The following is a 24,821-nucleotide window of genomic DNA, read 5'->3' as shown; positions in this document are numbered from 1 at the left end:
CTGGAGACTCAGGTGAGGTTTGTAACTGAGCGAAGCCTGAGAAAATGCTGTTTAGGGCCACAGAGACGCACAAACAGCCAGCCATGACTACAACACAGGAAACAGTACGTAATTACGCCTGTGTGTGTGTGTGTGTGTGTGTGTGTGTGTGTGTCTGGGACTCACAAAGACGCACTATTCGCTGCTCAGACGCCCCTCTCCCATCGCCGTGGAAACGCAGCCATACAGAGAGAGCTTTGTCATCACACTTTTCCACACACACACACACACACACTCGTCTCAGTGTTCATCAGCTCTCCGGCGCCCCCTACAGCTGCAGATCTTCTGTCTCTCATCCATCTCAACCACAAATGCTCACCTGATGAAAAAAGTGCAAAAACATCTTTTAGTGGAACTATTTTTACATTTATTTAATATAATTGTTTTTTAAATGTAGTTTTCACACCTGGTGTTTTAAAGTGAAGCATTTACGTATAAATTATATAGTAATTGTCTATAAATTATGATATAAATTATTTAATAATGATGTTATTATTTTATAAGGTTGTACTTTATTTTAAGGTGTCCTTGTTACAGTGCAATTATACATTTAAGTGCTGAGTAATATTAATTAACTACATGTACTTACTATATGGTTTAGGGTTTGGCTTAGGGTTACTTGCATGCAATTTTGCATAATTGTTATTATGTAACACATGTAACAAGGACACCTTAAAATAAAATGTTACCGTGCAACCTGTGAGTTGAGTGTTGATTTCTTTCATGAAAATATTGGATCCTGTAAACCTGTGAGAAGACATGAGAACCAGAGCTATGTGTGTGTGTGTGTGTGTGTGTGTGTGTGTCTGCTGTAGATTCATGAAATCATGGGAAAGAAATGCTGAGAGTTTGTCTGGGAAAAATAGTCATGCTGACAGACAGCAGAGATCACTGTCAATGACACACACACACACACACTCACTCACTATATTAACAAGCATATTTTGACCCATTTCTGAATTGTTTTTATCATTGCTGGAGTTTCAGAGAGGAATGACAAGGATAGTCAAGTAGTCGCCCAACAGCCAATTTATTGACATGTTAACTTCGTGTTTTTATTTGTATTATTTTTTTCTTTAATATTTTTATTGTTTATTTTATTTTTGTCTAATATTTGTACTTTATTTTTATTATATACATTTTGCTTATTTTATGTTTCGTCTCATTTAGTATTTTTAAATAATTTTATTAATGAATTATTTATGGTTTACTTTAGCTTTAATATTTTATTCTTGTTCATTTTATTTTTGTCCTATTTAACTTTTTTATTTTTATAACAGTATGTATTATTTATTGTTAATTTTATGTTTAACATTTTTGTTTATTTTATTCTTAGTCTTATTTAATATATTTTTATAATTGTATTATTTATTTTGTCTTTAATAGTTTTATTATTGTATTTTATTATTTTATTTTGATATTATTATTATTTATTGTTTATTTGACTTTTCTTTAATATTTGTAAACATTTGTTCATTTGTTTTTTTTTCTTTAATACATTTTTATTTCTTATTTGATTTTTTTCTTTAATATTTGTATAATTTCTGTATTATTTATTTTTATTTTACGCATATCTTTCATATCTTTACTATTTATTGCTTATTTATTCAAAAAAATTCTTTAATGTTATTTTTAGCATAAAGTGCACTAAATCTGGTGATCTGAGTTTCTCGGACAGGGTTTCAGTGTTTGATCTGATTGTTTAAAGCGAGTTCCCATCTCTCTGACCCTGTCGCCCCGTTATTCCGGCCCGTGACCCCGTGACCTCTGTATGTCCAGGTCCCGACGCGGCCACTAATACAGTATTGTGTTGAGAATCCGCCTCATCGTCTCGCGCAGGAAGTTGATGTGTTCTGTTCAGAGTAATGTTTCCTGCGCTCGTTTCTCTGCAGGATATTCTTGTTCCAGCTTTTGTTTGGACTGAAGCCGTTTATTTTTAGGACTGTAACCCTGTCACTCTATTGTTTGGCCGTTTGATGGATGGATATTTGATTTGGCTGGTAACCTTGAATCACACACACACAATTAAACAAGCATTTATATATAAATATATCATGCATAAATAAATTTTGATGACTACATCATTCCTACACTTACTGCAAAAGAACTTACTCAGTACATTTTTTAGTATTCTTACTCAATATTTTTGTCTTGAATAGTCATCTAACAGCCAGCTTTTTGATATTTTAACTTAAAGTTTTCATTTGTATTATTTATTATTTTATTTGATCTTTAAGTTTTGTTTATTTATTTTGTTTTAGCTTTTAATACGTTTTAATATTTTTTTTATTAATTATTAGGTTTTATTTATTTATAGGTTTATTTATTGCTTATTTTATTTTATTTTTCTTTTCTTTTCTTTGATATTTAAATTTTTATAATTAGTTTGTTTATTATTTATTGTTTATTTTATCTTTAAAATCTTCCAGTGGAGTCAGAAAAATAAGCTCAATTTAAGAAGAATTGACAGATTGACAGATATGTGTTCTTGTTTTAATCGAGAACTCCCTTAATTGTAATACTTTTTTTTTTAATTTCTAATATCTTCAATATTAAGATTTAATATCTTCAGTCATTTTGCTTTTCAAGTAAATGCCTCTCGATTTAAGAATGTTTAGATATTTGTATTTAAAAAAATTTCATCACTGCAGACTCTAGTTTTCTGTGTAGAAATAAAGCATCTTAATTCAATAGAGTCACCAGGAAGCAATTTTCTCTCTTTCTTTGAAAGTGCTTTGCTAATTTGGCCTGGTTTTTTGTAGTTCAGAGGAATTTGCTAAAACCAGGTCTGGTGTTCTCATCACAGATGTCACGAGATCCTGGACCACCCTGAAAGAACCTCCTCAGATCTTCTCTAAAAACCCATATTATGTGCTTTCATAGCATTTATTTTTCATTTAGATGAATATCTTTAGGTTCATGCATAATTCATATTTCCATGATCATTTCCAACCATTAAACAGGCTGGTTTTGCTGCTGTACCTATAACGACTTTATGTAAATGACCTCTGTGATGATCAGGGCTGGTCAGGTGGGTGCTGATGTGTGAATGTGGGCGGTCTTATGTTAATGAGCTCATATCATTGATTATGATTTCAGAATGATTTTGTAGTTTTTGTAGTTTAGTTTCCATAAATGTGAAATGAACATCAAGGATTGTAAAACTCAAATGTGTGCTCGTGCGTGAGTATGTGCGTGTGTGTGTGTGTGTGTGTGTGTGTACCTGTTTTTCTCTTCAGGTGGGGACTTAAACCTGAATACACACAGACTCATGGGGACTCGTGTCACGGTGGGGACCTAAATTGAGGTCTCCACGGGTAAACAAGCTAATAAATCACACAGAATTAAGTTTTTTGAAAATCTAAAAATGCCTGTAGTTTCCTGTAAGGGGTAGGTTTAGGTGAAGGGTTGGTGTAGGGCGATAGAATATACGGTCTATACAGTAGAAAAAGTATTACGCCTATGGAGAGTTCCCGCAAGGATAGCAAACCAGACGTGTGTGTGTGTGTGTATGTGTGTGTTGAAAGCTGCTGTCAGTAGGCCGTCTGGTCCTCATCTCTCTCCTCACACACACGCAGCTTCACAGAAGAGCTCTGTGGCAAATAAACACCATCAGTCTTCTAAGGTCTCGGTTAACGACTAACCCCTAATTAACTACAAGACTGAGAGACTGCAGGAACTCCACCAGAACCAGTTTCCCACAATTACTCGGCCAAAAATGAGCATCTTGTCATCATTTACTCCTAAACACGATTGTCCTTCTCGCAGAACACAAAAGGAGACGTTTAGCAGAATGTGCAGACTCATCTTTACGATGCAATGAGGCAGAAATTAAATATTTATAGCGCATAATAGTGTTGTTATTGAAAACTAAAACTATTAAAAATCATTAAATTGTTAAATTAAATCAAACAGAAATGTTGTATAACTGAAATAAATTATAAATACAAACATGAAGGCTAAATTGAAATTTAAACAAATAAAAACTAATAAAAAGACAAAAATTTAATCAAAATAGAAATATTAGCTGAAAAACTTAACTAAAAATATTAGAGGAAAAACTGAAAATTAGAAATATTACCTTGGCAAAATAACTGAAAATAAATAAGTTGAAGTTTAAAAAAATTAAAAAACTGAAATAAAAATAAATACAATCTAATTAGAATTATTATTTTTTAAACTAATAAAAAAGGCAAAAAAAAATTTTTTTAATAAAATGCAACAGAAATAGTAGATGAAAAACTGAAATGAAAATTAAAAATGTTGCCTTGGCACCTAACTGGAATAAATAAGTATTAAAATTACTAAAACTAAAATAAAAAAGTTAAATAGAAATATTTAAATAAAATGAATAAAAAATTAATTGTTAAATAAAATAGAAATAAAAAAAATAAAAAAAACCTTAAATAAAAATGAGAAATGTTGCTTTGGCAACTAATTGCTATATGTGTAAATACTAAAATTACTAAAACTTAAATTAAAAAAATAAGAAATAGAAAACCTTTATTGAATATATGTGGTCCGACGTCGCCTTCCGCTCTCCTTCGGTCTTTCTGCGACATTTTCTGATATTTGCATGAAGCCGCCGGGAGACAACAGCATCACCGGATTAACCGGAATTACAGAGAGCGGATCTCCGATTGTCCTTAAAACAAAAACAGAGCGAGAGGGAAGCAAACTTGTGCCAAATCACAATTCCTGCTGGATGTGTGTACTATCGAGGGAATTAGGGAGCCCACAATTAAGCATATGGGCATTAAGATAATTGTCAGTTGTGTTGGCGAACGTGATGGCAGACAGATGGATCAGACTCAGCCCGCTCTCCGCTCGGCACCATGGGACATTACTTTGGATTTTACCTGCCTGAATAAATTCACAGTGTTTTCACCAACAGAGGAAGAAGAAAGATTAGAGGATGGAGAGAGAGAGAGAGAGAGAGAGTTTGGCTGTGTTCACACACACTACATACCACTCACATTTCTGTAGCGTGTGCTGTGTATAGTTTGTGAATTTTGATGACATGCAATATTATATTTGGTAAAAATATACAAGAAACATGCTGTGCATACATGCAAAACACTCTATCCCACAATATTCAGCTTGATGATATATATTTTTTTAATATTTTAAATATTTTCATTTATGTCTCTTTCTTGACTCATTTAATATTCTTTTCAATAATTTTTAAAAATATATTTTTATTATTATAAATGTTAATTTATAAATGGTTATTTTTTACTTTTATTCATTTTTTTATTTTTTTGTCTCTTTCTTGACTAATTAAATGTTTGTTTTATTTGTATTATTTTTTCATTAATATTTAAAAATAAAATAACATTTTAATTAATAAATACTCATTTCTATTTTTATTATTTATATTTGTGTGTCTTGTAAGTAATAGAATAATACATTTTAAATATATAAATGATTTTTATAATGTTTAATTTTTCCATTAATATTTAAAAATAAAATTCATAACTAATAATTTTAATGTTTTATTATTTGCATTTTTGTCTTTCTTAATTCTTATTTAATCTTTATTTTTATTTGTATTTTTAAAATAATTGGATTTTTTTACCAATTTACCAATGATATTTATAAATGGTTTTTATGTTTGTTTTATTTGATCATTTAAATTTTTCTCTCTTTCTTGACTCAAATCAAATTTAATTTAGCTTTTCATTTCACAAAAACCTTCGTTCACCTTGGAAATGGCATGTCGAGTGCATTGCATTATGGCATGCATTATTCTGTGCAGTATGTTCTGTAATATATCACACATTTTTGGAAATATATTATTCCATGCATGCAGAAAATGAGTATACTGTGCAGAATATATACTGCACACTACAGAAAGAGTGTACCCTAACAAAGCCGAAGACAAAGTGAGTGATGGAGGCTGTAAAATGGAGGTGTGTTGTGGGTCTGTGTTTGTGAAGGGTTACAGCGCCCTCTGTTGGCCGTTAACGGCGGAGCGGATTGAGCAATCAGGCCTGTGTGAGACCAACAGAATGCTCTGGATGCTTTTATCTGCTCCAGAAGGAATGCATTTGCATGTTTAGATGTGTGTGTGACGTCTCTGTCTCTGTGTTTGTCCAGGTGGGCGGCCATCGCGAGGACGGTTTGAGGAGCGGTCACTCCATCGTGGCCAATCAGGTGTCAGTACCGCAGCTTCCTGTGCAGTCGGCCACTTCCCCCGACCTCAGCCAATCCGATCCGTACAGGGGTGAGTGTGACACACACACACTGGCATCATGTGGGCACAGAGCGGGCAGAATGCCAGCCTCCTCCATCTGCCGCCATTTTAGAGCATCACCACACAGATGAGCGTACAGCAGATTCCCACGCTCACTTTCTGATTTACACGCCACGGATATGACTGTTTTCAACATTGATAATAATCAGAAATGTTTCTTGAGCAGCAAATCAGCATATTAGAATGATTTCTGAAGATCATGTGACACTGAAGACTGGGGTAATGATGCTGAAAATACAGCTGCGCATCACAGAAATAAATTACAGTTTAACAGATATTCACATAGAAAACGGCTGTTTGAAATTGTACTAACATTTCGCATTTTTACTGTATTTTTGATCAAATAAATGCAGCCTCGGTGAGCAGAAAAGACTTCTTTCAAAAACATTTAAAACAAAAATCATAATCATTAACTCATTAATAGTCTTGTAGTTAATCATCAACTTATTCAATATATTTATACTTCTAAAATATTGAATTTGGGTTTAATTATAAGTGTATGTAATATTTTCAACATTACAGGTTTTTTTCAATTGCTAACATCCTTTTGTCCAATCTGTAGTCACATTTTCATAACTCTAAACACAATTAGCACAACATCCGTCTGTTAGCACAATTTGTGTTGTTTTCACACAATATGCAGTCAATTACCATGCTTCTAAAATGCTTACATTTTCTTTTCATGCAAGCTTACCCAAAACCAAAATCATGGATCGTTTTAGTCATATTTACAAATGCTTAAACAGCGTGTCAGAATTGAAGACCTAATGTTCCAAACCTTAAATATAGTATAAAGCTTCTACTTCTGCTACAACAGCAGCAGCTCAAAAGTATTGAAAAAATCTCTCTGTATAAAATATTGTAACAACTGATGAGCATTTTAAGATCACTGAAATATTTAGAAACAGCTGATTCCAGTCTCAGTCGGAGGAATAGTCAGGTGTTGAAGCTCTTTCCATTACATCAACAGCATAGAATAAAAAAGAGCTCTTTGAATTGGTTTTGTGGATGCAGAACAACACAGAGAATCAGAAATAATGCCTGAGAGAGGGAGAGGAGTAGCTGGATCAGAAGAAGGGAGAAGAGGTAGAGGAGAGGAGTTTTCCCCTTACACATGTGGAACCTATGAAAGCTTATTTCTGCCGTGGAATATAAAGGGTAATTATGACTTTATCTCAGAATTCTGACTTTTTTCTTGCAATTGTGAATTTACAGTATCTCACAATGCAACACTGTAAAAAGCGAAAGTTGACTTAACTTAAAAAAAACTGAGGAAACCCATTGCATTAAAATGATTAAGTACATAATCATTTAAAAAAAAAGTTAAGTGAACTTGACAATTCAATTAACTTATTTTTTTAATTATCATTTGCTTAAAAATGTTAAGGCAATGGGTTTCCTCAATTTTTTTTAGGTTAAGTCAACATCACTTTTTACAGTGAAGATGTAGACTCACAATTCCTATATAGAAGTCTGAATTGTGAGATAAAAAGGTCACAATTACAGTTTTTACTTTTTTATTGTGTGACGGAAACAAACTTGCATAGTAACCAAAGGAAGTTGGTATTTTTGTATACCATGGGGTCACCATCCACATCCAACCCCCACCCACTGGAAGCAGTTTCAATTGAATTTCTGCATAGGGGACCCTATTTTTTTCTAATGTACATTCTATAAGTAATGACTCATTCAGTTTTCGATAGTATGTTGCCAAGAATGAACACAATGTTAAAAATGTAAAATGGTTTTCAGATGAACGTAAACTGAAGGCTAAATTACAAAAAACTATTACATGCAGGTAGAACTGAGACATGACAAGTAATGCAGTTTTTGTAATGCCATTAATTGTTATGATTTTGACAGTCTGTGCACTAATATGATTGACTGTATGTTCCTACTGGATAGAAAACCAGTGCCGATGTTTTGACCGAATGACTCGATTTTGAATCGGGTTTGCTGTGTTTTGATAGAGTTAGTATATGTAGAAAAAGGTATATTCAGCATTTTGAAATGTTGAGTTTGTATTTATTTACCAAAATGTGGTTTTTCCAGAAAGTTAACTGATTGGCTGATTGTGTGATGTAGGTGTGTTGCTGTGTTAAGAGTTTAGAAAAAGTACTTAAAGTATTGGTAAACGCATGTTAGCAATTGAAAAAAACTGTAATAATAAATCAATATTTTAGATAAAATATACAAATTGTAATATATATACTGTATATATAATTTATTAAATATATTTTAATAGTTACAGCTTCCTCTTTTACTATTAATATTGCACATATATATATATATATATATAATTGAGACTTGTTAGATCACTTGCATATCATTGCTCTTTTGTTGGTTTTGATTGCTTCTAATGTCATCATTTGTAAGATAGATTTGTCCCTTTATTATTATTAATATTGAACCAAAATAATTATATTCATCACATTTTTTGTATTATATATTTATATATCAAAAATGGTGTTTTTCCTCTGAAATATTGAATTATTATTATTATTGAAACTTTTTATTGTTATGCTTTCCTCTAAACTGTTGAATTGAGTTGAGTTAGTTCGTTGTAAGTCGTGTAATCTGTATAAAATGATCGTTAAGACTCGTTTTGGCCTCATGTTCAGCATCAGGCCGGTTTGTTGATTTAGCCGTCGGCGTCCGCTGGCCGAACCCCAGCCTAATGTGTGAACAATTACGAGTGCGTTAAACCATGCGCTATATTTCAGATATGAATATGTAGAAGGAAATTGTATATGACCCGGGAAGCGAGGCGTAAAAACTCCAGGCTGGTTAAAAGCGGCGCTCGTGCTCTTCTTGGCAAACACTTTCTGTGTGCAAAACCCAGCCAGAGAGTTAATGAGGTGCTGAGCGCTGTAAAATATGAAGAGCAGCATCATAAATAACAGCACTGAGGATCACAGATGATTATTTGTGAATGGCATCCAGAAGGAATTCATCAAGATCCCGCTGGAGCGCTTTAAACAATACTAACATGGACTTCAGACCTTTACTGGGCTGTACCGTGCTTCTTTAGCAGGGTACCGTGGTTCATTTACAAAAAAAGCACCTGAAGTACTGAAATTCATGTGCCGTGGTTTTCATATGGTGCTTCCAAGAATACCATGGTACTGTATTAATAATGATGGTACTGGAATAATATGGAGTATCATAGAAACATGAATTTCAGTACAATGGTATATTCCAAAGTGCCATCGCTGTTCCATAGTATCACCACAGTACTTTTCATGAGCGTAATATCATATTTTTGGACATAATTATATCAAATTTTTTCAAAATGTTTTTGATATTTGTATATTTTCACTTTTAATTAATTACTTTATTTATTTATTTATTTAATAGTTTTTTATTCATTTACTTGTTTTTTTTGTTTGTTTTATTTTAGTTTTAGTTTTTCACACAAAAAAGTAAATTATTTCTTAAAATAATTTTTAAAAATATATTAGAATTTTTATTTATATCTATATATATATATATATATATATATATATATATATATATATATATATATACACACACACACACACACACACATATATATATATATATATATATATATATATATATATATATATATTAGTGCTGTCAAGCGATTAATCACAATTAATCGCATCCAAAATAAAAGTAGTATATATGTATATATTCAAGATACGTTGATACATATATCAAGTTACGTTTATACATTAAATATATTTATATATGTGACCCTGGACCACAAAACCAGTCTTAAGTTGCTGGGGTATATTTGTAGCAATAGCCAAAAATACATTGTATTGGTCAAAATTATCGGTTTTTCTTTTATGCCAAAAATCATTAGGATATTAAGTAAAGATCATGTTCCATGAAGATATTTTGTAAGTTTCTTACCGTAAATATATCAAAATTTAATTTTTGATTAGTAATATGCATTGCTAAGAACTTCATTTGGACAACTTTAAAAGCGATTTTCTTCGTATTTCGATTTTATTCCTCCCTCAGATTCCAGATTTTCAAATAGTTGTATCTCAGCCAAATATTGTCCGATCCTAACAAACCATACATCAATGGAAAGCTTATTTATTCAGCCTTCAGATGATGAATAAATCTCAATTTCGAAAAATGTACACTTATGACTGGTTTTGTGGTCCAGGGTCACGTATGACATAAATTATATGAATTATATATAAACGTGTACATACATGTAAATATTTTCAAAATATGCTGTATGTGTGTGTATTTATATATACAAAATAAATATACACACATATATATTATGTAAACTAAAACTTTTATTTTGGATGCAATTAATCACGATTAATCGTTTGACAGCACTAATATATATATATTTTTTATTTTACTTTTTTTAATTTACATCTACCATGCAAATATTACAGTATTTTTTTTAAATACCCTAAAGTAAATTTGTAAATATCATTGTATTACTTTACCATATAATATATCAAGTACCATGGCTTTTGACATATCTATGAAACAAAAGTGTTTTCTGAAGCTTTGCTGTGTATAAATGTGCCTTCATGAAGTGGTCATTTGCAGGCCGTGTAAATGTGTGTCGATTGGTCTCAGTGTAGTTCCCAGCGATGTCATTTCCTGGAGGCGCTGAGGCGTGAAACAGCCTTACAGCTCTGGTTAAAATCCACCAGGCTTAACCAGATCAAGCCACCCGTGAACACTCGCAGAGGATCGGTGTGGGCAGAGAGAGACGTCCCACTCAAACTTTGTGTCTCCGTCCCAAATCAGGCTTTGTTAGGTCTTCCTTCTCCTCACGTATCCCGTCTGAGCAGCTGTCTGGAACCAACTCCACGAACTCTACTCATTATCCATCCTCCCACCGTCTCACAAACACACACACACACACACACACACTGCTACAACATGCCTCTCACATACGCACAAACATATTATAATCATTCATTACAATTACTTATCTGCATTACTTGTCCCATGTGATATCAGAGTAACACACTCTTCTGCTCACCAAGGATCATAAAAACAATAAAACAGTGATATATTATTACATTTTAAAATGTTAAAATATGTTTTATTCCTCAAAGCTGAATTTCCAGCATCATTACTCCAGTCTTCAGTGTCACATGATCCTTCAGAAATCATTCTAATTTGCTGATTTGCTGCTCAAATATATATTATATTATATTGAAGTTGTAAAGAAAACAGATTTCTGGAGCAAGTTTTACAAGAAAATACTCAAAATTTAGCATATAATTTAATCTCTTACTTGCCAATTTTTGGCTGATTTTTTCCGGAACAGAAAGCTCAAAAGAACAGCATTTATAGAAATATTTGAAATCTTTTGTAACATGATAAATGTCTTTACTGTACTTGGTAATCAATTTAATGAGTCCTCATCAATAAAATGTTCAATTTCTTTGTTTTTTTTAACTATTGCTGATCCTTATACTTTTGAATGATAATGTATCACAGTCTCCACAATAATAACATTGATGATTTTTCTTCCAAATCTGTTTTTATATTTTATATTTATATATATATATATACCGTTGTTCATTCACATTCAGTCTTATTAAGTTAGAAAATGTTGTTTTTTCATGAATAAAACGGCCCTGATTTCAAACACCTGTCAGATTGCATTCTCTGGTAATATATGCAGCATATTTAATAGTTGAATAATGTTATAAAGCTTCACTTTAGCAGCTCATTTGAATGATAAAACAGATGGTTGTGCTTCTGTCTTCTGAGACACGGCGATGAAAGAGAAAGACTGATGTTTGAGTTCTCTTGTCTCTGGTCTCCAGCGCTCTCCGGCGGTCTGCAGGGTCAGAGCACCTCGTCTGTGAGCTCAGAGATCAAATCTGAAGACGAGGGAGATGAAAACCTGCAGGACGGCAAATCTCTGGACTCCAAGAAGGAGGACATGGACGGCAAGGATCTGAAAGCTATAGAGAGGTCAAGATCTAGGTAAACTGTACCGTGAGCATCGCTTCATTCAAACGCCGTCTGGACTTTGATGAAGTGACACGTGTTCTGAGAGGCAGCTAAACGCACAGATGAGCAACCCAAGCAAAACTACTCCAAAACATAAACACAAAAAACATTCTGATCCAGTGTTTGAAGATTTATATACTCACACAAATACACACCATTACCTTTAACTCAGTTGGTTTTGCCTTAGGGATTTACATCTGGACATTAAATCAAATATTTAGCATTACTGTATATAGAATAGGATTCATTTTGTTTAACTTTTATTGATTTTCTAACTTCTAAAAATGTTTTCTTGTGTTTTTTTTAATTGAAATAAACTAAAATACAAATTTATGATTAAAAACCTAAACTTAAAAAAAATTACACGTTGCCTTAAAATGTTGGATTTGTTTTGAAACAAAAGTAATGTTCTAGTAAATTTCACAAATAATTTTTGCAAATAATTACACAAAAATTAAACATGAAATGTTGAAATAGAAAGTCTGAAATAGTATGTTCTCCAATAATCTGTTTTATTTACAACTTCAAAAAAAAAACTATTAAAAAATCATTTCTGTTAACTGAAGTAAAACTGAAATGAACTAAAATACATTTTAAATATATAAAATAAATACATTTTAGATAGAAAACTAAAAAAACTTTTTTCATTTACATTGAAATTTCAGGAGTTGCTAGTACATTTTTCAAATAATTACAAAGAAACTGCAAATATATAATCTCTCTTAAGTGATAAATATCAGATGTTTGAGATTGAAAGCTCACACACACGTCTGGGTTGTTCAGCATCTCGTCTGGTCTTGAGCCGGATTTTAGCTGTTTCTCACACATGAGAGTAGGGCAAATTCATCCAAATTCATCCAGACATGTCCAGGATAAACGCCTGATTCCTCCGCAGGGTTTATAGATTTCCACCTGGAATGACCAATTCGACTCCTTCCACTCAAATTTAAGGCGATCTTTGTGACTGTGGTTTCTGATATTTTTTATTCATATTTTGTTGGCTGTTTAAAGTTTGATTTGATGCATCATTAGAAACAGATTCACTTTTTACCATTCAAGAAAATTGACTAGGGATTCACTGCTAGAGGGTTTTTAATAACAATTATATCAATAGCTGATAAATATTTTGTCGTGGCTGATGTTATAAATCTTCTAATCTTCTAGCATTTCATCTTGAATTTCATATGCTTTTTGTGTCTATTTTATCTTTTTGTATACTTTATATATCTAGAATTTTATGTGCTTTTTGTATACTTTATGTATTTTTTCTATATGCATATAGAATTGTATATTGTTTTTATATATTTTATATATCTAGAATTGTATATATTTTAGGATTTTGGATACTTTATATATAGAGAATTTTATGTATTTTGTATACTTTATATATTTTGTATACTATATTAATCTATAATTTTATATTTTTAGAATTTTACATATTTTATATATCTGGAATTTTATCATTTTTATTTGCTTTATATATCTAGGATTGTATGTGCTTTTGTATCTATTATATCTTTTTATATATTTTAATATAGTTCGATTTTTTTTATTTTTTTTTATTTATCTAGAATTTTAGATACTTTTTGTATCTATTATATATTTTTAAATACTTCATACGTCTAGAATTTTATATACTTTTAAAACTTTTTGTAGTCAAACCAAATTTATTCAGACACCAGATATAATTTTTGATATTTTTTTTACTAGTGGGTGCAGGACACTATAGTTCATTTATGTAAGTGAGGAGAGCAAAATAAAGTAAACTGTGACATATTATACTCACAAATTCTTCATACAGTGGACTATCAGTAAAACTGATAAAAATTTGGGAGCAAATATCATTCAGACACTTTTGACTGGAGCATGTTTTGCGTAAGTGTTTTTTCTTTAATTGCTAATGTGTCCTTTTTATACCACAGACGCATTGCTTGGTGATTGTTTGAGCTAAATTGGTTTTATCTAATTGTGTGCTTACATTTAACAGCTGACAGCTATTCAGCCCAATTCATTACATACCTTTCTATCAAAGTTATCTGACATTATCAAGATGAATTTGTTCTGACACAGTTTCACTCTTGAGTTCTTGTCATATTTTATTACCATTTTCTAAACTATAATGAATAAACTGTGATAAAGTGAGAAATGTTGAAGGTGTCTGAATAAATTTTGCTTTGACTGTATACTTTACCTAGAATTTTAGAGTTTTGTTTATTCTATAAACATAATGTGTTCAGCACTAAATCTGGCACAGAGAAATATTCCCTCGGTTGAATTAGAGAAACATAAGCCGTGATATGGTCCTAATGAATGAATGATTAGTTGTGACCCTGGAGCACAAAAGCAGTCATAAGTAGCGCAGGTATATTTGTAGCAATAGCCAACAATACACTGTATGGGTCAAAATGCTAAATTTTTCTTTTATGCCAAAAATCATTAGGATAAAGATCATGTTCCATGAAGATATTTAGTAAATTTCCTACCGTAAATATATCAAAACTTCATTTTTGATTAGTAATATGCATTGCTAAGAACTTCATTTGGACAACTTTAAAGGCAATTTTCTCAATATTTAGAGTTTTTTGCACCCTCAGATTCCAGATTTTCAAATAGTTGTATCTCAACTTCAAAAAATGGACCCTTGTGACTGGTTTTGTGGTCCAGGGTGACAAATGTCTGATGTGTTAACGAGCTCTGAACTCCTGCATGGCCCCACAGCAACAACGACGACGAGGACCTGACCCCGGAGCAGAAGCTGGAGCGGGAGAAGGAGCGGCGCATGGCTAATAACGCGCGGGAGCGTCTGCGAGTTCGCGACATCAACGAAGCCTTCAAAGAGCTGGGCCGCATGGTGCAGCTGCACCTGAAGAGCGACAAACCCCAGACCAAACTGCTCATCCTGCACCAGGCCGTCGCTGTCATCCTCAGCCTGGAGCAGCAGGTCCGAGGTCAGTCACACTGCAGCATGCACAGCGTCACAAACTAGTCTCTTTAACTCATTGTTTGCTCAAACTACAATAGCTTTTCTTTTTTTATTTAATGGGACAGTTCACCCAAAAATGAAAATGTTGTCATCATTTACTCACCTTCATGTCGCTCCAAACCTGAATGAGTTTCTTTCTTCTGTTAAACACAAAAGAAGATATTTTGAAGAATCTTGGTAACCAATCTTGGTTGATGGTCCCCAGTGACTTTCATAGTATTTATTTCCCTATTATGGAAGTCAATGGTGAGCAACAACAGTTTTGTTACCAGCATTCTTTAAAATATCTTATTTTGTGAACTATTCCTTTAATTGGATAATTGCAAATTATATATATATATATATATTAGTGCTGTCAATCAATTAAAAAATTTAATCGCGTTAATCACAGTCGTGGACTGTGATTAATCATGATTAATCACAAATTTAAAATACTAGGATTTACCTGTAATTGTGTTGAAATAAAGAAATTCATGACAAACTAGTTTAGGGAAACAGAACCTTCCGCCAGATATGAGACATAATCCTTATTATTTTTTTATCTTTATTCTTTTGTTTTTATTCAGCCATTATCAGTCTTTATACTGGCAATAAAACACGTACCAAGCCACATCGCTTCAATCCCAGTATACATTTACCCAACTATTATCAAAAGTATTTCTAAATAAATACAACAAAACATTTCTTGCGACCTTATGTGAGGTATTATGACAACATGCTTTATAAAGAAGAATTGGACCTGTTCTGCAGGTGCATTAGAGCTAATATTAGCATCATGCTACATAAGACAATTTGTGATATTAATAGTACACTTTTACTCAGAACTCACTTCAAACCACCATCAAGTGTTTGTAATAACTTCCTTTTACGATCACATGTGGAATTTGGTCTTTTACTGTTTTTAAAATATGCTATTTATAGCCTTTTATATCGCTGCACATATTAGCATTTCAGATGTACACATTCTCTTCAAGAAAATCACATACAAATATCCTATCGTAATCGTGTGTTTATTATCTTATATAATCTATAGTGGCTGTTTATTTCTGCTGTGTAAAAGCCTTAACGTGCTCTGTCTGAAACTCACGTTGTTTGTGATGTTAACCGCCTCTCCGTTCTTAAGTTGTCAGGGACACATTCCAAGTATAATACACATTAGTAAAAGGATCTATTTTAATTTTTATTTGTCTATATACACTTTGGGCGGCCGCGGTACATTATAAAAGTAGCCCAAAAAAAACGCAACCCACGGCTCTGTAATTTTTCCAGCGACTGTATTTTCAAAATAGCCCACTTGTGCCGCTACCCTGGCAACACTGGTGCTGTACCCTCATCACACAATGATAGATAACCTTCTGCGCTGCGATGACGGGAAGAAGTTGGGGTCAAACCTTATCAAGCAATTAATTTGCGTTAAAAAAATATTAATGCGTTAAAAAATTTTTATTAATTGCATGCGTTAACGCGTTAACGTTGACACCCCTAATATATATATATATATATATATATAACAATTATTATTATTATTATTGCAGTTATTCGTTGGATATTGGATTTTTATTTATTGGATAAAATGTAGTAGTCATAAATATGATAAATATATATAAATATAATTATTACTCTTATATTTTATAAATATAAATATGCTGAATAATTTATTATTATTATTATTGGATTATTATGAATATTTATAACTGTTGTATATAGCAAACACATTCTGTATTTATTACTGTACAGTAGCTGTTCAAGAATAGATCTTCTTGGTTTTGTATTTTATATTTAATATACTATTATTATTATTATTATTATTACTAAATAACTAGTAGTTATAAATAATATGTTATGCTTTTTGATTATTATAAATAATAATAATTTGTATATAGCAAACATTTTCTGTTTATTGACAGCTATTCTGGTTTAGAGTTTTAGTATTTGTATTTTATATTTAATTATTAAATATATTATTATTATTATTATTATTAATATAATTGTAATACTATTATTATACATAATTAATCATTTTAAAATATATTTATGTTTATTTTTAGATGATATTATAATTATTAATAACTTTTGTATTTTATATTTAATATATTTTTATTATTATTAATATAATTGTAATACTATTATTATATATACAATTCATAATTATAAAATATTTTTATTTTTATTTTTAGATGATGTTGTATGTATTAATAACTCTTGTATATAGCAAACACTGTTTATTAATATAGATGTTCTGGATAAGATTTGCAGTATTTTATAATTCATAATTGGGTCCCACTTTATATTAGGTGGCCTTAACTACTATGTAATTATATTTAAATTAATTATTTGGTACAATGCACTTATTGTGCACATACATGTTTTTACATTGTACTTATATTTTAAAAAATACCTGTATGTAGTTACATCTGTAATTAATTTCTGTAATTACATTTATAATTACACTGTTGGCCCATCCCTTAAACCTACCCATACTACCAAACCTGTCGCTAACCTCACCCGTATCCCACCTCAAAGCAGCAAAAGTGTTCTGCAATACAATATGAACACAATAATTACATTGTGCTTATTTTTTGATGTAAGTACATAGTAGTTAAGACCACCTAATATAAAGTGTGACCCATAACTGTATTATTATTATTATTACGTCTGGGTTTATTAATGTAGCTGTTACAAATTAGATTTACCATATTTTATATTTTATATACAATTTCATATTAATAATATAGTTTGTCTTCCTCACATTCCAGAGCGCAATCTCAACCCAAAGGCGGCGTGTCTGAAGAGACGGGAAGAGGAGAAGGTGTCGTCGGAGGGTGCTCCTCTCTCATTGGCCGGCGGTCACCACAGCATGGGCGAGGCGTCCAATCCCATGGGACAAATGTAAAGAGCCACACCCCCGTAAATGGTCAGAATATTTCCCTCTACACTGATCTGCTGTTGTACACGTCCCAAAGCGATCAATCCTGCAATCACTCTCTTACTCACTCATTCTGGCACAATAACAGAATTATTAGGCAAAGTGATGCAGAACGTTTGGATTTCTAATCATTGGTCACATGCCACGTAACTTCATTAAACTAACGATGACTAGTAATCTATGGGTGGCGACAAAAACAAACCTAATCACCTCTAAAAATATAAAAATGGGCGCATTTTAACAACAGATTGGCCGTAAGTGTGGGTTATAATTTGTGTACATAGAGATTTTGATTTTTAAACTATGTATTATATATTGTTAATTTTCAATAAAAGCAATTAATAAAGCTAAATGAAGATATTTGCACACATTAAAAGGTGCATGTACACAAAATCACTGACCATTTCATTCAAAAGTACTGTTTTATGATGATTGTCATGATTTGTTTTAGTCTTCAGATTGTCTGATTTAATTCTCCACTGTTTGTTTGTTTGTTTGTTTGTTTGTTTGTTTGTTTGTTTGTTTGAGTTTGTAAAAGCAGAAATAAATCAAGTGAAAGCATGAAAAGTGCAATGTTCACATTGCATTATGGGTGTGAACAGATACATGCAGTTCCAAAGGTTCATGTTCTCTGTGTAAATGACTGTAATGTGCACTTAATGAGTTTACAACTTATAATTAAGGTACAATTGAAGGTGTGAATTAAACCCAGTTTATTCATCTTCACGTTAATTTACAGATTTTACGATGAGGGAAAACATTCAGTAAACAGATATTTTTAAAGATCATGTTTTTAGAGGCGTTCAGAGCAGCAAATAGAAGAAAAATCTGCACTGTAGTGTCAGTATATGATTATTTTCAATGTGCAGGTTATATTTTACTCCACAATCAACAGAAGAAAATAAGTTATATTTTGTATGTAAACAAAGTAAAGCCATTTTTAGGAACGCTTGTATAATACAAATTATTATGTCCAAGCAGTATTTTATTCACTACTGCATTACATTAGAGTACTTTTATTATTTATATGTATTAATATATTTTGCATTATATAATATAAATTATTATTTCCATGCAGTATAATTTTCACAACTGCATTAAATTAATGAGAGTACCTTTATTATTTTTATTTATTAACATATTTTGCATTACAATAACTAGAATTGTTCAGTTAAAATAAAGGATCAGATATATTACAAAAATATTAAATACAATATAATTATTATTTTCATGCAGTACACAAAAAAGAATTACAAAAATAATAAAAACATTGTATAAACAAATATAATATAATATAATAATATAATATAACATAATATAATATATTATATAAAAATATTTACACATAGTATAATTGTCATTATTGCATTGCATTGATGAGAGTACTTTATTTATTTTATAATTATCATAATTATAATAATTATCATTTGTATTTGCATATTTTGCATTATAGTAGCAAGAATTATTAAATTAATCAAACATATGTAATGAAGTCCTTACAGAATAGTTTTCGTTGCTGTATTACATTAATGATAGTATTTTTATTATTATTATTTACATATTTTCCATTATAATGACTATTATAATTCTATAATAATAATTACTAATTAGATATAATTAAATAAAATTATTATTATATAACTATAAATTATATAGAATAGAATAAATTGTTATGCCCATAATGTATAATTTTCACTACTGCATTACATTTTATTATTTTGATTTATTTGCATATTTTACATTTCAGTATTAATTAAATTGCATTGCATTAAATTAAAGAATTAAAGAGAAAAATGTGTTTCAATGGCATGAAAATATCGATCTTCTAAAAATAATCTCCATTTAGGCTACTTTAAGAAAAAGACATATTTAGTGATTTGTCGTGTATATGTTAACATCTCTCTCCGTCTGTCCGTCTTTCAGGTCGAAGCTGCCAGAATTCATCAAAATGATGAGCGATCACTTTCTTTGACAGCGTCATTTCTGCCCCGACCGTCAGTCAAACAATCAATCAATCGAACGAACGAACGAACGAACGAACAAACTTCCATCCGACCGACCGACCAACTCCTGCGTGTTCCCGTTCCTGACTGCGTCTGTGAGGATTTCTCCTGTAAATTAGGGAGCGGCGCCGGATTCGTTGTGCATATCTTCCTCCAAGCATTCCCTGTTGCAAAAGAAGACGTTTTTATGTACGAACACACACAAAAACAAAAAGACCGACGGGCGATTCTTCAAACATATCATGATGTTGTGGAGGTGTGGAGAGCAGCCGTCTGATTTCAATGGCAATCCTGTCCACACTGTGGAACTTTTGTAGCTGTGCCTCACGGAACTCCTTTACGGAAAAATAGAATTAGGAAATTCCCAATCAGTCGGGACGAGAGGAGCTGTCAATCAAACGACCCAGACGGGATTCGGCTGTAGAATTTGACAAAACCCTTCAAACCTTTGCAATAATGTTGTTTTAGTTCCTTTGAAACCAGCAGATCTTGACCGTTCTGGAACCGCTTTGGGCTCGTTTCGCGAACTTTTTTGCGGATCACCTACCGAAGTCATTTCTCTCCGTTTATTCGTTTGTTTCTAGCCATCGACTCTCCCGAAGCCCTCCCGGACCCCGAAGATGCAATTTTAACATGTCGAAACTTCAACCAACGTGCCTTTTAGAGCTCATATCATCACACAACTGGAGGAGAACATTATCTAGGATGCAAGCGTATAGGAAACGTTAGTCATTAGGTCTATGCAGTCAGGTTTTTTACGACCTGGAGTTTAAAAAAAAAAAAAGTAAAAAGGTAAAAAAAGTATTTTTTGGATAAACTGTATTTAATGTACTGTACGGCTATATGTAATTAGAAGGTGTGTCCAGCCCCGTGTGGCCCCGCCCACCTGTCACCATCGTTATTGAGCATTGTATTATAGATATCCGCTTTTACGAATACAGGCTTGTTGTTGAGCCGCTGTAGTACAAATGTGTGGTTGTACGTGTAAAATGGCTTTTTCTCTTTTTTTATCTCTCTATTCTTCGTCTGTACTGGTTTCTCTGTCAAAAAAAATGGAAAAAAATGGACGGGAGGCACTGAAAGTGGACACAAATCTATTAGAAAATCAATATATATAAATGTAGAAATATATACAGTATATAAAGAGACGGAAAGGAGTTTCACGAGGAGCGTTTTTCATTCTGTAAAGCTGAGCGGAGACGTCCCCAACGCCATCCGCTCCAAGAGACGTGACTCTATTTGTCATAATGTCGCCGCGAACGTAACGGCGGCGAACGACGCTCTCGCGAAACCGCCGAAGAATCGGCCGGCGAAGGGAAACACACACGGACATTTGTAAATTGTATGCAACAAATGCAAACGTACCATTATTTTGAAATTGTGTATGTAAAAGTTATATTTTTACATGTAGGCTGTTGTTATTTTGTGTTTAGAAATGCGTTGTATCAGTTCTTCTCTTTTGTTTTTTCAAAAAAATACTTCATTGTGTGTTGAAACGTGTCACATTGAAAATGTAGTGAGAACAAAAGCAAAAAAAAAAAAGTATGTTTATATTTGCGGGAACATTTTTTCTTTTCTATAACGGTGGGTGGTGGGGGTCGGGAATCAAAGCTATACGATTACTCTCTCATCCTCTTTCATCATTACATTGTCATTTTTAATTGAGTATTTTTTGTGTAAATAGACGCGGGTCGACGACCCGCCGTTGATCATGTGGCCTGGTGAGGACGTGATTGATTAGCGTTAACATGTGTCAACAATCAGACCTTAATTTACATTCTCACTTTTGTAAAGAGACATCGCTGAAAGAATCGAAAGGACGACTCGGATGTGTTGCGCATTTGCCACCGGCCCTCATACGCAAAATTTAGGCCTGAATTTGAAGTTGCAGATCAAATTTGGACGACACAGTTTTAACACAATAAACTTAATGTGGTGCATATTTGTCATACATAAATGAGACAAAACTGAATGCTTTATACAGTATATTTATCATCAATAAACCCAATTTATTCCACCACAGAAATAAAAAATAAAGGAAATTGCGACTTTCTGTCTTACAATTTGGACTTTTTTCTCACAATTCTCCATTTGTATCTCGAAATTCCGGCTTTTTTCTTGCAATTCTGACACAATTCTGCAGTTTTTTGTTAATATCTCAAAATTCTGACATTTTTCTCAGAAATCTTCATTTGTATCTCAAAATTCTGTATTTTTCTCTGAATTCTTTTTGTTTGTTTGTTTCCGCCATGAAATAAAACATAAAAATTCAGATTTTTTCATAGAACTGTTGGGAAAAAAAGATATAAACTGAGAATTGTGACTTTTTCTCGAATATCAGCTTTTATCTTTCAATTCGGACAATTTTTTCACAATTCTGTGTTTGTAGCTCGCAATTCAATTCTTTTTTTCATCGGAATTCTGCATTTGTATCTCTAATTTCTGATTTTTTTCTCTGAATTCTTTTCGTTTGTTTGTTTCCGCCATGGAATAAAAAATAAATAAAGGAAATTGCGACTTTCTGTCTTACAATTTGGACTTTTTTCTCACAATTCGCCATTTGTATCTCAAAATTCTGGCTTTTTTCTTGCAATTCTGACAAAATTCTGCAGTTTTGTGTTAATATCTCAAAATTCTGACATTTTTCTCAGAAATCTTAATTTGTATCTCAAAATTCTGAATTTTTCTCTGAATTCTTTTTGTTTGTTTGTTTCCGCCATGAAATAAAACATAAAAATTCAGATTTTTTCATAGAATTGTTGGAAAAAAAAGATATAAACTGAGAATTGTGACTTTTTCTCAAATATCAGCTTTTATATCTTTCAATTCTGACTATTTTTTCACAATTCTCGCAATTCAGTTCTTTTTTTTCATCGGAATTCTGCATTTGTATCTCTAAATTCTGATTTTTTTCTCTGAATTCTTTTCGTTTGTTTGTTTCCGCCATGGAATAAAAAAAAAAAAAGGTAATTGTGACTTTTTATCTCGGAATTGCAAGAAAAAATCTGAATTTTGTGATAAAATTCTTTTTATCCTTGAAATAAGCTTCCATATAATTCTGTTTGTTCCACAGTAGCCATATTTTATATATTAACTAAACAAATTGAATTGTTTTCGCAATGAACAGATTTATGCTGATTTTAATCAATGTGAATAAATGCATTTTATTTATTTATCGATGTCATTATTTTTTGTACAGTATGTTTTAAAAATAGTATGACTGACAGAGATGCATCACATTTTGTTTATGTGCTAAAACTCTCAATCCAAATTTTATATAGCATAAATCATAAATTAAGGCCTAAATATGTTTGTTTTTTTTAATGCAGAATCGCAACATGCACAATGTCATGGGTTTTTCTACTTGATTTGCAGGTTCAAATGATTGCCGAAAACACTCCAGCAAAAGCCTAGTATTGAAAAGTGTGGTACATCTGTACTTTTGCATTGCTTCAGACATGCTAGTGTTCTTGTCCTTCAGTAAATTTTGAACATCTGAAGTTGTATTTTGCCAGTGCTAAAGATGTTTGACTAATTCTGTCCTTGTGCCACATCATGTTGTTGTAGCCAATTGAATTATATGATTGCAGTGGAAAAGATGATGTTTTCCTCTTGGTTGTTCATAATGTACATACTTGTTCTTGCTTTTATGAACTGATTTTTTTTAGTCCAATGCAGAACTGAACTGTAAGCGATCTTTTCCATCCTCAGAAAGCAAACCTGGGCAGTGTCATCTCTGTTTATTTAAGTGCTCCTCACGTGGAGGATTGTGAGATAAAGATTATTTGACGCAAACAGCAACGTACAACTGGTCTTTGCTGCTTTCTCAGCGCGTTTGTCGGACAGATGCGTTGTCTTTGTCACTTGAGTGTGATTTCAATAAAGAGAGACGATCTAGAAGCTCAAAATATCCTCTATATCCACTGCCAGATCACATTTTCACATCAGTTAAGTGGATCAAGTGCTGATTTCAGTGCACATTTAGCACACAAACCAACAATTAAGAGTTTCAGTAAATGTAATCAGCATTTCTGTCATGTTTTCAGCTAAAAACATCTTTAAAAGTGGACAAAAAATGGTGGAAACCTGTTTGAAAACAGTCATTATTTGTGTCTTTATGACACACTTCACCTTTAAAATGATGCTTTTATTCATGAAGCAATTTGCATAAGATATTAAGACTTGTTTTAAGTTAATATATTTGAAATTGTTCAAATTGTTTTGTTTTTCTTAACTGATGCATATGCAAAATTTAGTGTGACATCTGCACTGAAAAAAATTACTACTTTTTCACAAATTTAAAACTAGACTAAACTAGAAATTTTAACAACTCTATGGTAGAGTTGTGAAGGTGAAATGTCTAATGCCAAATATAATGACATAAAATGGTGGAAACTTGTTTGAAAACAGTCATTTGTGTCCTTTAAAACATATATATATATATATATATATATATATATATATATATATATATATATATATGAAATAGTTTGAATTGTTTTGTTTTTCTTAATTTATGCATAATGAAAAATTTTTTCAATTTTACATGGATAAAATTTCACAATTTAAGTAACAATGAATGAAACATGACATTTTAAATCAGGCTAAACTAACTAAAACAAACAACTTTACTATGGT

General features: G+C 31.8%; 1 protein-coding gene across 7 annotated transcripts in view; it reads left to right on the top strand.

The window, feature by feature from the left end:
- The window catches only part of LOC131529434 (transcription factor 4-like), a 177,017-nt gene extending 153,039 nt beyond the window's left edge, over window positions 1-23,978 (top strand). For 5 of the 7 annotated variants that reach the window (XM_058759168.1, XM_058759166.1, XM_058759171.1 and 2 more), the window contains 5 exons: window positions 6,139-6,265; window positions 12,082-12,232; window positions 14,990-15,219; window positions 18,011-18,143; window positions 20,104-23,978. In XM_058759168.1, the coding sequence (XP_058615151.1) occupies window positions 6,139-6,265; window positions 12,082-12,232; window positions 14,990-15,219; window positions 18,011-18,143; window positions 20,104-20,152 (690 nt within the window). In that variant the 3' untranslated portion in view covers window positions 20,153-23,978. Of the gene's footprint in view, window positions 1-6,138; window positions 6,266-12,081; window positions 12,233-14,989; window positions 15,220-18,010; window positions 18,169-20,103 lie in introns of all 7 variants that reach the window. The other 2 variants (XM_058759169.1, XM_058759173.1) reach the window with 1 other exon arrangement.
- The last annotated feature ends 843 nt before the right edge of the window (window positions 23,979-24,821 follow it).

The sequence above is a fragment of the Onychostoma macrolepis genome, chromosome 21 (assembly GCF_012432095.1).
Source record: "Onychostoma macrolepis isolate SWU-2019 chromosome 21, ASM1243209v1, whole genome shotgun sequence".
NCBI classification, from domain to species: domain Eukaryota; kingdom Metazoa; phylum Chordata; class Actinopteri; order Cypriniformes; family Cyprinidae; genus Onychostoma; species Onychostoma macrolepis.
This window is presented reverse-complemented; position numbering and strand designations above follow the sequence as displayed.